We start from the raw sequence: 16,794 nt of genomic DNA, 5'->3' as shown, positions 1-16,794 counted from the left end.
AGAGACAGAGGGGAAAATAAGAAATGTAGCTGGTGTAATTATGAAATAAGGTTTAAAATGCGGCGTAGGTCGGGCAGTGTGAGGGGCGAGGAGCAGAGTCCCCGGTTCAGGAGGGAGTCCCTCCACCCGTCACGTGATCCAGCGTCTGGCGCCCATTTCAAACACAGATCTGCAGCATCTGAGGTTCTCGCTTCCGAGGCCCCGCCCCCGCTCTCACAGTCTCCGGATGGGCGGTGCTTTTCTTTCCGTCCTCTGTTGAAGCGGGACGTCGGCGGGGAGCTGGTGGACCGACCGCTGTCTGCGGGACAAATTAATCAAGTTCTCATCAGTGAGCATTGAGGCCGGTCATTAGTGGTGAACGCGACCAACAATTTCCCATCGGTGAGTACTGAAGCCGATTCGGGGGAGGGGGGTGGTTGAGGGTACCTGATGTCGGGCAGAGAGTCCCGTTAACTTCCTCGAACTGGCGGCCTCGTCCCGCTTCCTGGATCCAACCTGTCGTGGTCGGTCCGGGTTATGGGACCTTCACGCCGGACCGCCTGAGATGAGCCGCCGCTCAGCCCCTGGTGTTCTGGTCCCAGGAGCGGGATGAGGTGGTGATGCCGAGATTAAACACACGCATTAAGATGTACCTGGGGAGCTTTACCTCCATCACCCGGCCCGGTAGCGGATCCAGACTTCATCTGGATCGATGCCTGGGGGTCGATATTTGTTTTAAATGCTTCCATCACACCGGAAGCGGCCGTTCGGCCCGTTGTGTGCTTGCAGACAGCGAGGGTTAAACAGTGTGATCTCACCCTCGGGTCACTGCTCCACGTGTATGAGTAGATGCATCTTTCCCCCGTTCAGACAGAGGTTTATTTGAACACAATACGCGGCGGGGTAAAAGCGGCCATTTCAATTTTAGTTTCACCGTTACAAAATGGCTGCAGTGTTCGTCTTTGTCAAAACGACACTTGTATCACATGGTGAGTTTGCTATTTCCTTTTTCGGTTATTTTCAGTGAGCCACTTCCTCTGTTTCCATGGTAACAGCCTGTCAGAGCTGCAGCGAGTGTTTCACTGGTTCTGTGGTCACGGCCTCTCAGCGCAGAGACAGCGGCCTCAGGGGCAAATGCACAGAGCGATAGTGGGGGGAAAGGATGCTGTGAGCATTGACTGTATGGGCTGTGTTACACCAGGGTCAGAATAACATTTACAGTTAAGGGTGGCAATCAGTTACTATCTGTGCATTAAAATGATGAGGGAGGAAGTGCTACAGTTGCAGGAAATTTAAAGTAAGGAGGAGAAAAATACTGGAGACGCTCAGCAGATCTCGGACAGTCTCAGTTCTGGAACTGGGTCTTCCACCATTTCACCTTTCAGAGATGTAGTCTGATGTACTGAGTTCCCCAGCATTTTCTACTTTGTAATTTTACAGTTTGTTCCTGCTACACTGCGGGAAACATGGCAGCCAGCTGTGCTGGGCAAGATCCCTCACAGCAGGAAGATTGTGTGATCAAATGTGCTCGGTTATGCTGCTGGGGTCAGGCTGAAGTGTATCCGCATCCTCTACACAGACCGGGGAATCAGTCTGAGCCCCGGCCCCGGCAGAGGGTCATTAGGTTCCAGTTCCACCTTAGTCTGTGAATCGCAAATGGCAGGAACACCACGGCAAATCGCCGGCACCAAAGCGTCTGTGTATGGGTGATGATATTGGGCTGGTGACACTGAGGATATGGAACTGGCAGTATGCGGGCTTCAGTCCAGGTTGGTAATTCCACAGCCGGGATCGGAATTTTCTCAGTATGGAGTGAAGCTGAAGTCTCGGGCGGTTGGGCATTAGTCATGGGGAAATCACCCTCTACACTGCCCAGTAGGACATCGTATCTGTCAAGTATTTTGGATATTATTTAAGAGTTCACTAGGGAGTTGGGTGAAGTTGGGCAGTGATGTTGTTTTTCTGAACTTTGGTAAAGTCTGTAACAAAATACCGCGCGTCAGCTGATTGGGGAGGTTCGGTCACGTGGGATTCACGGGGAGCTGGCGAGGAGGATTCACTCCGGGTTCGAGAACAAGAAGCAGAGGGAGATGATTGAAGATGGTTTTAGCGAATGGAGGCCTGTGAATGGAGTGGGTGTGTGTGTCAGTGTTGAGACCTCTGTAATTCACTATTCATGCCATTGATTTGTGTATGAATCAACATGGCTACACAGAGTATTATGTACAGTTGTGCTCACCCTACTGTAGTAAATATATTTGCAAGCTGGAGAGGGTGCGGAAGAGATTACTGAAGATGTTGCCTGGGCTAGAGGGCCGAGTCATAGGAAGCGTTTGGCCGAGCTGGATCTTTATTCCAGAGGAGAATGAGGGTGACATTGTAGGAGCTGATGGAATCAAGAGGGAGTTTACATAATGTGGATGGTCGTGGTATTCTCCCCAGGGTTCAAAATCCAAAATTGTTTAATGTCACTCCAGTACACAAGTGTGAAGGAGAACGGAATAATTGTTACTCTGAATCCAAAGCAAGACAGAAAAAAAACGATGGAGACCACAGTAATAGACAAAACACGATACGTAAAGTATGATCGTTTAAAACTATTGATTGTCTGTCCATAAAGTGAGGTTAAGCACAGGAGTGTCTGGACATATGAGACTGACATTGATTGTCTGTCCATAAAGTGAGGTTAAGCACAGGAGTGTCTGGACATCTGAGACTGACATTGATTGTCTGTCCATAACGTGAGGTTAAGCACAGGAGTGTCTGGACATATGAGACTGACATTGATTGTCTGTCCATAAAGTGAGGTTAATCACAGGAGTGTCTGGACATATGAGACTGACATTGATTGTCTGTCCATAAAGTGAGGTTAAGCACAGGAGTGTCTGGACATCTGAGACTGACATTGATTGTCTGTCCATAAAGTGAGGTTAATCACAGGAGTGTCTGGACATATGAGACTGACATTGATTGTCTGTCCATAACGTGAGGTTAAGCACAGGAGTGTCTGGACATATGAGACTGACATTGATTGTCTGCCCATAAAGTGAGGTTAAGCACAGGAGTGTCTGGACATCTGAGACTGACATTGATTGTCTGTCCATAAAGTGAGGTTAAGCACAGGAGTGTCTGGACATATGAGACTGGCATTGATTGTCTGTCCATATAGTGAGGTTAAGCACAGGAGTGTCTGGACATATGAGACTGACATTGATTGTCTGTCCATAAAGTGAGGTTAAGCACAGGAGTGTCTGGACATATGGAGACTGACATTGATTGTCTGTCCATAAAGTGAGGTTAAGCACAGGAGTGTCTGGACATCTGAGACTGACATTGATTGTCTGTCCATAAAGTGAGGTTAAGCACAGGAGTGTCTGGACATCTGAGACTGACATTGATTGTCTGTCCATAAAGTGAGGTTAAGCACAGGAGTGTCTGGACATATGAGACTGACATTGATTGTCTGTCCATAAAGTGAGGTTAAGCACAGGAGTGTCTGGACATATGGAGACTGACATTGATTGTCTGTCCATAAAGTGACGTTAAGCACAGGAGTGTCTGGACATATGAGACTGACATTGATTCTCTGTCCATACAGTGAGGTTAAGCACAGGAGTGTCCGGACATCTGAGACTGACATTGATTCTTCTTCTGCATGTGACTTGCGCCTTACATGCCTGGCCGATCATGACTCTCCACATCCAATGTTCCCTCACAGCGTCGATGATACCTCGCACACTTAGATCTGTTAATTCTTTCACAGTGTCCATATATTTTCTTGTTTGCCTTCCTCTGTCACGTTTCCCAGCCATACGGCCTTGCAATGTAAGACATTCTATTTCTCCCTTTCTAATGACGTGGCCCGGGAATTTAAGTTTCCTCTCATGTAATATTCTCATTAAAGATCTTTTTGTCTGGGCATGTTGGAGTACTGTCTCATTAGTTACCCCATCTCTAGATGATATTTTCAGAATTCTTCTGAGAAACCACATTTCTGCTGCTTCTACGTTTCTTTGGAGTTCTGGTGTTATCGTCCATGTTTCGGAAGCATACGGCAAGATTGACCAGATGTAGCATTTTAGTAGCCTAAGCCTTGTTGTCACAGAAATGTGTCTGTTGGGAAAAATAGATTTTATTTTTTGGAAGTTGTTTTTGGCAATGGCAATTCTTCTTTTTATTTCTACTTTACTTCCAGCATCTTGTGATATAAAGCTACCATGGTAATTACAGCCGCTCTTTTGTTTCCGATGGACAATTGGCACTTGGGAGAATTCTGCTCTTTTGATGTTAAGATATATTTGGATTTTTTTTTTACAATTGATGGTCAGACTAAAATCTGCACTTGTCTGTGCTACTTTGTCTCGGAGGATTTGTAGGCCTTCTGCAGCACTTGCTATTTGGGTGGTATCATCTGTATATCTCATATTGTTGATGTTAACACCCCCAATTTTTATCCCATTTAGGTCTTCTATTTCTTTGAAAATCATTTAAGTATAGATATTAAATAATTTCAGTGAGGCAACGCATCTCTGCCTAACTCCTGTTTGAATTTTAGTCCAAATGCTTATTAAATCATCAATTTTTACCTCCACCATTTGATTCCAAAATACATTTTGAAGAGATTATTGGTCCGTTCTGTCAATGTTTAGTTTAGTGAGAATTTGAAATAATTTTTCATGTTGATTTTGTCGAATGCTTTAGTGAACTTAATAAATCATAAAAAAGAAATCATTTTGATATTCAGTTGCCCTTTCTGAAAGTATTCGTAGTATGACAATTGCGTTCCTAGCTCCTCTATTCTAAATAGACCCTTATTGCAGTTTAGAAATTTCTGGCCTTAACTTTTTTAAATTGGACTCAGAACTATTTTCAACAAAATCCTTATTATGTAATTAATAAGACTGATTGTTCTATAATTTTCACAGCCAATAGTTCCAGGAATTTTAGACAGAGTTATAAACACTGATTTCAAGAGATGGTCAGGGAATACACCAGACTCATATATGCCATTAAACACTTCAGAAAGAATGTCTATGCCCAGATCTTCTAGGGCTTGTATCACTTCCATTGATATTTCATCAGGTCCAGTGGCTTTACCATGTTTCATGCTTTTCATTGCTTTAGTTATGGCTGCAGGGAGATCAGACCTGGGAAATGAATGTACAAGGGTATACGTGCTATCGTAGGGACAGAAATGTGGGCAGAGGGGGTGGGGTGGCCCTGTTGGTGAGGAATGAGATTCAGTCCTTTGCAAGGGGGGGACATAGGGTCAGGAGAAGTAGAGTCTGTGTGGATAGAACTGAGGAACAGTAAGGGCAAAATGACCCAAATGGGTGTTGTCTACAGGCCACCAAATAGTAGCATGGATATTGGGTGCAAGTTGAATAGGGAGTTAACATTGGCATGTGGCAAAGGTAATGTCGCAGTAGTTATGGGGGATTTCAACATGCAAGTGAACTGGGAGAATCAGGTTGGTGCTGGACCACAGGATAGGGAATTTGTAGATTGCCTACGGGATGCATTCTTGGAACAGCTTGTACGAGAGCCGACCAGGGACAAGACTATTCTGGATTTAGTGTTATGTAATGAACAGGATTTGATAAGCGATCTCGCAGTAAAGGAGCCATTAGGAGGTAGTGATCACAATATGATAAGCTTTTATCTGCAATTTGAGAAGGATCAGGGCAGCTCGGAGGTGTCAGTGTTGCAGATGAACAGGGGAAACTATGGAGCCATGAGAGAGGAGCTGGCCAAAGTTGACTGGAAGGATAGCCTAGCAGAAAAGACAGTGGAACAGCAATGGCATGTATTCTTGGGAATAATGCACAAGGTGCAAAATCAGTTCATCCCCCAGAGAAGGAAGAATTCAAAGTGGGGAAAGGGGCCACAGTGGTTGACAAAGGAAGTCAGAGATTGCATAGCATTAAAAAAAAGGAAATATGACAGAGCTAAGGTGAGTGGGAGGACAGATGATTGGGAAGTTTTTAAGGACCAACAGAACTTAACTAAAAAGGCAATACGGGGAGAAAAAATGAGGTACGAACGCAAGCTAGCCAGGAATATAAAGGAAGATAGCAAAAGCTTTTTTAGGTATGTGAAGAGAAAGAAGATAGTTAAGAACAATGTTGGGCCCTTGAAGAATGAATTGGGTGAAATTGTTATGGGAAAAAGAGAAATGGCAGAAGAATTTAATGAGTACTTTAGATCTGTTTTCACTAAGGAAGACACAAGCAGTCTCCCAGATGTATGGATGGGCCAAGGACATAGGGCAACAGAGGAAATGAAACAGATTGACATTCGGAAGGAAACGGTGATGAGTAGACTGATGGGACTGAAGGCTGACAAATCCCCAGGTCCAGATGGTCTGCACCCTAGGGTACTAAAGGAGGTGGCCCTGGAAATTGCGGATGCATTGGTAATCATTTTCCAATGTTCCTTAGATTCAGGATCAGTTCCTGAGGGTTGGAGAATGGCTAATGTTATCCCACCTTTTAAGAAAGGAGGGAGGGAGAAAACAGAGAACTATCGACCTGTCAGCCTGACATCGGTGGTGGGAAAGATGCTAGAGTCCATTATTAAGGATGAAATAGTGGCATATCTAGATAGCAGTGATAGGATTGGGCCGAGCCAGCATGGATTTACCATGGGTAAATCATGTTTGACTAATCTGTTGGAGTTTTTCGAGGATGTAACGAGGAAGTTGGACGGGGGAGATCCAGTGGATGTAGTGTACCTCGATTTCCAGAAGGCATTTGACAAGGTCCCACATAGAAGATTGGTGGGTAAAATCAAAGCTCAGGGCATCGGGGGGAAGGCATTGACATGGATAGAAAACTGGTTGGCAGATAGAAAGCAAATGGTAGCGGTGAATGTGTGTTTCTCGGAATGGCAGGTGGTGACTAGTGGGGTGCCACAGGGCTCGGTATTGGGACCACAGCTGTTTACCATTTACGTTAACGATTTGGATGAAGGCATAGAAAATAACATCAGCAAATTTGCTGATGATACTAAGCTGGTTGGCAGTGTGACATGTGATGAGGATGTTAGGAGAATTCAGGGTGACTTGGATAGGCTAGGTGAGTGGGCAGATACTTGGCAGATGGCGTTTAATGTGAATAAGTGTGAGGTTATCCACTTTGGGAGTAAGAACAGGAAGACAGACTATTATCTGAACGGTGTAGAGTTGGGTAAGGGAGAAATACAAAGAGATCTCGGAGTCCTTGTTCATCAGTCGCTGAAGGTGAATGAGCAAGTACAGCAGGCAGTGAAGAAGGCTAATGGAATGGTGCACTTTATTGCAAAGGGAATTGAGTACAAGAGCAAGGAAATCTCTTGCATTTGTACAGAGCCCTGGTGAGACCACACCTGGAGTATTGTGTACAGTTTTGGTCTCCAGGGTTAAGGAAGGACATCCTGGCTGTAGAGGATGTGCAGCGTAGATTCACGAGGTTAATTCCTGGGATGTCTGGACTGTCTTACGCAGAGAGGTGAGAGAGACTGGGCTTGTACACGCTGGAGTTAAGGAGATTGAGAGGGGATCTGATTGAAACATATAAGATTATTAAGGGATTGGACAAGATAGAGGCAGGAAATATGTTCCAGATGCTGGGAGAGTCCAGTACCAGATGGCATGGTTTGAGAATAAGGGGTAGGTCATTTAGGACAGAGTTAAGGAAAAACTTCTTCTCCCAGAGAGTTGTGGGGGTCTGGAATGCACTGCCTCGGAAGGTAGTGGACGCCAATTCTCTGCTTGCTTTCAAGAATGAGCTGGATAGGTATCTTATGGATAGGGGAATCAAGGGATATGGGGACAAGGCAGGAACCGGGTATTGATAGTAATTGATCAGCCATGATCTCAAAATGGCGGTGCAGGCTCGAAGGGCCGAATGGTCTACTTCTGCACCTATTGTCTATTGTCTATTGACTATTGTCTATTCTTCATTGGCAACCGGTGTGCCAGAATTAATGTGTTTAATATCTGGGGGTTCCCCTCTATTATCTTCAGAAAAAGCTGCTCTATATACTGAATCCAGCTCTCACATTCTTTATTGATCATTATGCATCCTGTAGAGGAGGTTTCCTTAATCCCAGTAATTTCCTTTTTTTGTGCATATCTTTGCTGTTGTTAATATAGCCTTCAACGTCATTGCATTTTTGATTCAGCCATTCTTCCTTTGCAATATTGCACAACTGTTGGGTCTGTGACATAGATCATATGTCCATAAAGTGACGTTAGGCACAGGAGTGTCTGGACATATGGAGACTGACATTGATTGTCTGTCCATAACGTGACATTAGGCACAGGAGTGTCTGGACATATGGAGACTGACATCGATTGTCTGTCCATAAAGTGAGGTTAAGCACAGGAATGTCTGGACATACGGAGAGTGACATTGATTGTCTGTCCATAAAGTGACGTTAGACACAGGAGTGTCTGGACATATGGAGACTGATATTGATTGTCTGCCCATAGAGTGACGTTAGAGAACGGGTCCCCATTCCATCCCTCACAGGGAACGGCTCTGATTAAATAGGCTAAATGTGTTTGCACCAGAAGTAGATCGGGGTTTCAGAATTCAATTCGCATTTGGAAATTCCCCCTGTCTGTCACCTGTCTATCTGCCGGTGTGAGTCAAAGAGAAATTCAAGATGTTGAAGAAAGAACATAACATGGAACAGTACGTCACAGGAACAGGCCTTCCCGCCACAATGGTGTTCCAAACCAGCTGAAAAGAAAATCAACACCCCCCGAAATAAACTAATGACTCCCTCCTACACAAGGTCCATATCCTCTCAATCTTCCTCACACCCATGTGCCTATCTAAACGTCTCTTAAAAAGCCTGCAGTGTATTTGCTTCCACCACCATAACAGAAAGGGCAATCCAGGCATCCACATCTGTCTGAGTAATACCTCACATTCCCTTTGCATCTTCTCCCTCACACCTTCATTGCATGTCCTCTAGTATTAGATATTTCTAACCAGCGAAAACATGCTCCCTGGCTACTCTGTCTATGTCTTTCATAATCTTATAAACCTCTGTCAGATCTTCCCACAGTCCCCACCGTTCCATGGAGAACAACCCAAGAATTTTTACTAAAACCTGAATGATGTTTGAATCCATTCTGACGGAAGGTTCGGAAAATGGAATCGCTAACGATTTCCGTCTCCCCACAGCTGTTCCTTACCTTCTGAGCGTTTCTGGTAATTCCAGTATCACTTTATTACATTCACCCTGGAAAACTTTAAATCTCCTGCGAATCGACCAGTGCAGTAGCGCTCGTTTTGTGAGATTTGATAGAAGAGTAAAGAAACGAGAGCTTTTTCCGGTACATTATCCTGGTACCAATTGTCCTGTTTTCCTCGGAAATGTATTCAGTACAGTTGTTGCAAACAAGTTTCAAAGAATAATCTGAGGAATGATAAGCATTATAGAAACATAGAAAATAGGCCTAGGAGTAGGCCATTTGGCCAATCGAGCCTGCACCGCCATTCAGTATGATCATGGCTGATCATCCAACTCAGAACACTGTACCTGCTTTCTCTCCATACCCCCGATCCCTTTAGCCACAAGGGCCACATCTAACTCCCTCTTAAATATAGACAATGAACCGGCCTCAACTGTTTCCTGTGACAGAGAATTCCACAGATTCACCACTCTCTGTGTGAAGAAGTTTTTCCTCATCTCGGTCCTAAAAGGCTTCCCCTTTATCCTTAAACCCCTCGTTCTGGACTTCCCCAACATCGGAAACAATCTTCCTGCATCCAGCCTGTCCAATCCCTTTAGAATTTTATACATTTCAATAAGATACCCCTCCATCTTCTAAGTTCCAGTGAGTATAAGCCTAGTAGATCCAGTCTTTCTTCATATGAAAGTCCTGTCATCCCAGGAATCAATCTGGTGAACCTTGTCTGTACTCCCTCTATGGCAAGAATGTCTTTCCTCAGATTAGGGGACCAAAACTGCAGACAATACTCTAGGTGCGGTCTCACCAAGGCCTTGTACAACTGCCGTAGAACCTCCCTGCTCCTGTACTCAAATCCTTTTGCTACGAATGCCAACATACCATTTGCCTTGTTCACCGCCTGCTGTACCTGCATGCCCACCTTCAATGAGTGGTGTACAATGACACCCAGGTCTCGTTGCACCTCCCCTTTTACTAATCAGTCATCGTTCAGATAATAATCTGTTTTCCTGTTCTTGCAACCAAAGTGGATAACCTCACATTTATCCACATTAAATTGCAGCTGCCATGAATTTGCCCACTCACCCAACCTATCCAAATCACCCTGCATCCTCTTAGCATCCTCCTCACAGCTAACACCGCCGCCCAGCTTCGTGTCATCCGCAAACTTGGAGATGCCTGCATTTAATTCACTCGTCTAAATCATTAATATATCTTGCAAACAACTGGGGTCTCAGCACTGAGCCTTGCGTTACCCCACTAGTCACTGCCTGCCATGCATGTGGAGCATTTGATGGCCCTGGGCCTGTGTTCAGTGGAGTTCAGGGGGATTGTGATTGGGGTTGGTGGAGCGGGGGATAGTTAGAGTGGGGATGATTATTTACACCAACTAAATAACAAGTCTGGACGCAGTGGCAATGGAAAGAATGTCTTTTTTAAACGGAGCGTCTGGTATCTGAGAGTGCCGCCTCAGAATAAAGAAAGTTCACTTTAAAACTGGGACAACAGCAATTACTTTATCCAAATGTTGGTTGGTCTGTGGAGTTTGAAGCCACAGAGGGTGGTGGAGGCTATCGTGGAGCCATAGAACATTACAGCACAGACATATGCCTTTTGGTCCTTCTTGGTTGTGCCGAACCATTTTTCTGCCTAGTCCCACTGACCTGCACCTGGACCATATTCCTCCATACACCTCACATCCATTTACCTGTCCAAGTTTTTCTTAAATGTCAAAAGAGAGCCCGCAATCACCACTTCATCTGGCAGCTCACTCTGCACTCCGACCACTCTCTGTGTGAAGAAGCACGCCCCCAATGTTCCCTTTAAACTTCCCCCCTTCACCCTTAACCCATTTCCTCTGTTACTTTTTTCTTCCCTGGCCTCAGTGGAAAATCGTTGGGTATATTCGTGTGGATTGCTAAATAGGTTGAGTGTTGTAGCAGGGAAGCAAGAATACGGTGTTGGAAACATAATCATCCATGACTGATTCTGGAGAAGACTAGAGTCACCTAATTCTACTTCTATGCATTATGAGTTGTATCTTCTACCATTACTGAATGATGACTTATTTGTATCCTATCACAGGAAAAGAGATCATCTGCAGTTTCTGGAAATCCAAGCAACGCACACACAATGCTGGAGGAACTCAGCGTCTATGGAAGAGAGTAGAGTCGACGTACAGATGCCACTTGGCCTGATGAGTTCCTCCAGCACTTTTGTCTGTTCTTTTGCATCCCATGTCAGGTTTTGTAAAGTGTGAGGAGCAGTCACAGATTTCTTCACTCAGATCATTATATATGTGTTCAATATTTAAATTCAATGCTTTATTTTCCTTTGTATTATTAACACGCTTCATTATCTCTCTGGTCAAAGAGATGTGTTGAGAGATTTATTGGAAGGAAAACCCACGACTGGAAGAAATCACAACTGAAGACGAGGGAACAGCAACAAGTGAACAAGTTCGAGAACTGAGTGCACCAACTGGAGAGAACCCGTCTGAATCAGAGTTTCCATTGACTCACTCAGGAGAAAGTTTGGTGAGTCTCGTTTACTCAAACGTTAGTCCTTTAAGACATTACATTTATGTACCAAGGAAGGTAGAAAATAGCTGGAGTGAGACTGAATAAGCCAAGAAATACCATTTATGCCTCTATCAGTCCCAGTTGCAATCATTCCAGATCTGCTAATGTGCTGTCAGCATCAGCTCTGTGAAGCCACGCACATTCCCTTACACTGTTTGCCCATTTCAAACTCGTCTCTTCTGACGTTTCCTTGCTTTGTCTGTGTTATGTCACAATTATCTCAAAATATGCTCAGAATTTCCCCCCTTTATAAGGTGCCGCTTTTGTTCCCTGCTGTAGTGATTGCAGAATTGTGGAATTACCATGAACTACAGCAACATGTCATTGACTCCTCTGTCTATTGCAAGCTGCAATGATACACTTGCCCTCGAGTATATCGTCGTGCGAGCCTCTGCTAAGAGCAAACACCCCTAAAGCCAAATGTCCCAACACATTTATTTCAATCCTAACTAGCAAATTCCAAATAATAATTTATATTTGCATACCCTGACATCATGAAATACTTTTCTATTAATAAATGGTCAGAACCTACGGATCTGTGATTAAGCAGAATTAGGTTTTACAATGAAGTTATGTTCCCATTTGACACCGTACCAAAGGATTGGGTTAAATCTGTACTTGAGATGAACAAATGTTCTTGCAGCCAGGACTGCAGGAGCTGCCGGGGTCGGTTTAAACTCGGTCGTTGTGGGATGGGAACCAGAGTGTTTGTCAGGTGATAGAAGAGTTGATATAAAGGCAGATGCAAAGTTCACAGAGACTGTGGAACGATTGGATGTGGACAGGGCATCATGTAGTAAGCTGGAAATGTGTTTAATTCAGTACTATAAGTATTAAGAATAAGAGCAACTTAGAACAGGAGGGAAACGGGCCCAACTTAGAAAATTAGGACCATCTCAGTTTAAACTGTGGTCAGCATTGTCTCGATGGGCTGAAGGGTCAGTATCCGTGTTCTGTTGCTCTGTGATTTTATCAGAATGATGCTCCAGGTATCACTGGACGGACATACAGACATGGTGTGGGAGTTGATGTTTGGTTCCTAATTTGCAAAGTAATCCTACTCTCTCTGACTCACTGTCTGCTTGTTCTGTGTAGATCAGAGCATCACCAGCTGTCCAGCACCGCGATCAGAGTGTAAACAAGACGACGACAATCAACAACTGTCAGTCAGAATCAGAATGGCTACAGGTATGTTCACCTGGATCTTTATAACTAAACTTCTGCCCTGTTGGTGCAAAATAGTTCAGATGAAGAAGCTTACACAGGCGCTAACAGGGCAGAGAAAAAGTTTCATCCAGCAGTGTCATTGATCCCACTGGTAAAGTGCCTTTGTGTAATCGATCAGTCCAACAGTTCCAGCGCAGGGACCTGACACCAGTAATGGTCGAATGACTCCACTCACCAGGCAAAGCTTCACCTGAGTGAAAGGAGCCGGAGACCCTGAATCAGCAGGTTGAGAGTGAAACACAAACAGGAATGTGACAGCGGTGTTGTTTGTTATGTAAAAGTCCATGTTCAGGGTTTGTTGCACATCAGGGCCTGTTTAGAGGTGAAAGACATCTCCAACTTTCATTTATAAAATTCAGAGGCAGAACACAAGAGTATTTCCGGGATTTCAGAGATTGTGCGATAATACATTTCATGTTTTGTCAGGGCAGCTCTCAACTACCCCCTCGCTGCGCAAAGTAGATGAGGGGAGTTTTCCGAACTCTGTTTTCTGTAGCCGAGCCGAGAACATTGCCAGCCTTGGAAATGGCTGAGGATCAGGAGACACTTCATTTGTGGTCTGCATCGGTCTGTCACTGTCTGGTCTGGAGGGGCTACTGCACAGGACCGAGAGAAGCTGCCGGAAGTTGTAAATATTCAGGGAGCGGTGTCTCAGAAAGGCAGCGTCCATTATTAAGGACGTCCAGCACCCAGGGCATGCCCTTTTCTCACTGTTACCATCAGGGAGGAGGTACAGAAGCCTGAAGGCACACACTCAGCGATTCAGGAACAGGTTCGTCCTCTCTGCCATCCCATTCCTAAATGGACATTGAATCTTTGGACACTACCTAACTTTGTTCAAAATATACAGTCTTTCTGTTTTTGCACATTTTAAAAAAATCTATTCAATATACGTAATTGGTTTACTTGTTTACTTATTTTTAATTTTATTCATTCTTATTTTTCTCTGCTAGATAACAAATTAGCTGCTGCTAAGTTAACAAATTTCACGTCACATGCCGGTGATAATAAACCTGATTCTGATTCTGTTTTACGCGTGGAAGTTTACCCTTCAAGCTCCCGTGTTCCGGGGCAAACTGTCCCAACCGAAACAGATATCAAACAACCCCACCCGGTAACGTACTTGTGAATCTCCCCGACACTCTTTCCAGCTGAATCACATCCATCCAGTAGAATGTTAGCAACTGCATCCTTAGCAAATGCAAAGCTCTCTCAGCGAGACTTTGTTCAGCTACTGGAACTGCACGCAAGACTCTCCCTTTGCCAATGACTTGTATAGTTGCTACGTGACAATTATTATCCAGGAGACATGATGAGACCCAGGGGACCAGGCATCATGGGCTTCAAGGTTATGTTCAATCTGTAACCCAGGGGGCTGGACGTTGTCCGTCTCAAGGCAGTGGTCAGTCTTTGACCCGGGGTACAAGACAGCATGTGACAAAGCAACCGGAAAACATTCGATCTGGAGGATCGGACCACGAGTAATCCAGTGGCTTGTCTGTGAGTGATACAGGTGACTGGACAGTTTGTGATCCAGGGAGATTTATGTTTGTGGGAGATAATCCCAATGATAATTCCCGGTATCACCTAATGTCTTTCCATTAATAACCGCTGGTTATTGGTGTGTTCAGCTAATGCGTAGTCGGTGATCAGTATTACTGTGTCTATCCAGTTCTTTTACTGGGAGTGGATGTGTCCACTCACTGGCTTACCGTGATGGTCACCTGGCAGGAAGTGTGGTTCACATTCACCAGCACAGTCCCACTCCAAATCCGGTCAGCCGGGTTCCTGGCTCCATTGCAGACACCCGTTGTGAATCCTTGTTCGAGTATAAATCACTCTAAACCTGCAATTCATCATTTACTGCAGGTGGGAAATTAAATCCGGTACAGAAAGTACTCAAGAGATTTTTACCAGGCAACTCATCGAGGGAAGATGATCGAGACACGGGAAGCAAGGTTCCAAAGCAGGGTCAGATTGAGAGCAATGTCCCAATGGATTGCGGTCCGGCCGCAGAGGAGGAGAAGCAAATTCAGCCCAGAGACAGTGACGTCAGAGACACTGAGCAGGACCCTGGACCCAGCACACGTGAGGCGACTGCCTGTCAGCCCAGAGACAGTGACGTCAGAGACACTGAGCAGGACCCTGGAACCGGCACAAGTGAGGCGACTGCCTGTCAGCCCAGAGACAGTGATGTCAGAGACACTGAGCAGGTCCCTGGAACCGGCACAAGTGAGGCGACTTCCTGTCAGCTCGGAAACTCATTAAACACGGAATTGTCAAGTGCCCAACAGGGAGTGGGTGAGTGAAACACGAGGGTGATGTGTTCGCAGAATGAGGTGGGAAGTGGGTAAATGTGATTCCTTGTTGGAGGATTGGTCAGAGAGGGATAAAGTGTGGGCGTGGTGCATGCGGTGTAGTGTGGCACCGGTTACCGCACTACAGGAAATGTCCTACCTGCTCTGAGGATTTCCAGGATGTGTATCGGAGGAAATGCAGCTCTCCAGATAAGAGAGAATTTCCAGGATATGAGTTATGGGAAATGTATTCACCAGGATAGAGAGAGTATCTCTGGGAAGCGATAACCCCAACATTTATTGCCCATTTTAAACTGAAATCGGTGAGTGGGTGGGACGGTGGGAGAGACAGGTTTCTGGTGAATGGGTTCCTTCTGGGAACGTCTCGCACAGCGCATTGATGGGTCGGTTTTTTAAGGCCAGTGTTGGAGATTAGGGCAAAATACGTGTTTCCAGCTGAAAGCAGGTAAACATTGAGGTTCAAGACATGACTGGTTTGTTAGGGCTGGGTGAGAGCGGTGGAGACAAGCGATATTTGAGTTTGTGACTACATTCACATTTTATATTCGCAGAGCCAGAGTTTACAATCTCCGACCTCCTGGCAGAGGGGGGCGAGTATCGACTGTACCAACTGACCAAGTTCTACAGGGACAGACTCAAACAAGCAATTGAAGAAAAAGTTGAAAGACTCGGTTGGATGTTGACAAAGGAGGGACATTTCAGTAGAGAAGAAAATGAGGTGAGTGTATTTAGTGTACTGTCACCGAACTGCTGGTATCAGAGCGAATAGTGATCGATATTAATCTCCTGCACGTTCTATGAGTTCTACATGGCAATGGAGACTTTGATCTCTGACTTGTCTTCAGTAGATCTGTTTCAGCTGTTCAGGTGGGGAGCACTGGGAACTGCAGGTTCAGAGTCACCTTCTCCTCTCACACCTGCTGTATGTATCAGTGTACCGGACCTCAGTAAGACCTTTGTCTTCAGTAGATCTGTTTCAGCTGTTCAGGTGGGGAGCACTGGGAACTGCAGGTTCAGAGTCACCTTCTCCTCTCACACCTGCTGTATTTATCCGTGTACCGGACCTCAGTAAGACCTTTGACAAGGTTCCGCACGGAAGGTTAGTTAGGAAGGTTCAATCGTTAGGTATTAATATTGAAGTAATAAATGGATTCAACAGTGGCTGGATGGGAGATGCCAGAGAGTAGTGGTGGATAACTGTTTGTCAGGTTGGAGGCCGTTGACTAGTGGTGTGCCTCAGGGATCTGTACTGGGTCCAATGTTGTTTGTCATATACATTAATGATCTGGATGATGGGGTGGTACATTGGATTACTAAGTATACAGATGATACTAAGATAGGTGGCGTTGTGGAAAATGAAGTAGTTTTCAAATCTTACAGAGAGATTTAGGACAGTTAGAAGAGTGGGCTGAAAGTTTGCAGATTGAGTTTAATGCTGATAAGTGTGAGGTGCTTTATTTTTGTAGGACTAATCAAAATAGGACACACATGGTAAATGGTAGGG

The 16,794-nt window shown here is 45.0% G+C and overlaps 1 protein-coding gene across 1 annotated transcript in view; it reads left to right on the top strand.

The window, feature by feature from the left end:
* The first annotated feature begins 225 nt into the window (after nucleotides 1-225).
* LOC140719899 (NACHT, LRR and PYD domains-containing protein 3-like) overlaps nucleotides 226-16,794 on the top strand; it is a 51,093-nt gene continuing 34,524 nt past the window's right edge. The window contains exons 1-5 of the mRNA XM_073034825.1: nucleotides 226-381; nucleotides 11,537-11,700; nucleotides 12,841-12,933; nucleotides 14,842-15,273; nucleotides 15,842-16,008. Of these exons, the coding sequence (XP_072890926.1) occupies nucleotides 12,924-12,933; nucleotides 14,842-15,273; nucleotides 15,842-16,008 (609 nt within the window). The 5' untranslated portion in view covers nucleotides 226-381; nucleotides 11,537-11,700; nucleotides 12,841-12,923. The remainder of the gene's footprint in view (nucleotides 382-11,536; nucleotides 11,701-12,840; nucleotides 12,934-14,841; nucleotides 15,274-15,841; nucleotides 16,009-16,794) is intronic.

Source organism: Hemitrygon akajei, unplaced genomic scaffold, assembly GCF_048418815.1.
Source record: "Hemitrygon akajei unplaced genomic scaffold, sHemAka1.3 Scf000033, whole genome shotgun sequence".
Taxonomy (NCBI): domain Eukaryota; kingdom Metazoa; phylum Chordata; class Chondrichthyes; order Myliobatiformes; family Dasyatidae; genus Hemitrygon; species Hemitrygon akajei.
This window is presented reverse-complemented; position numbering and strand designations above follow the sequence as displayed.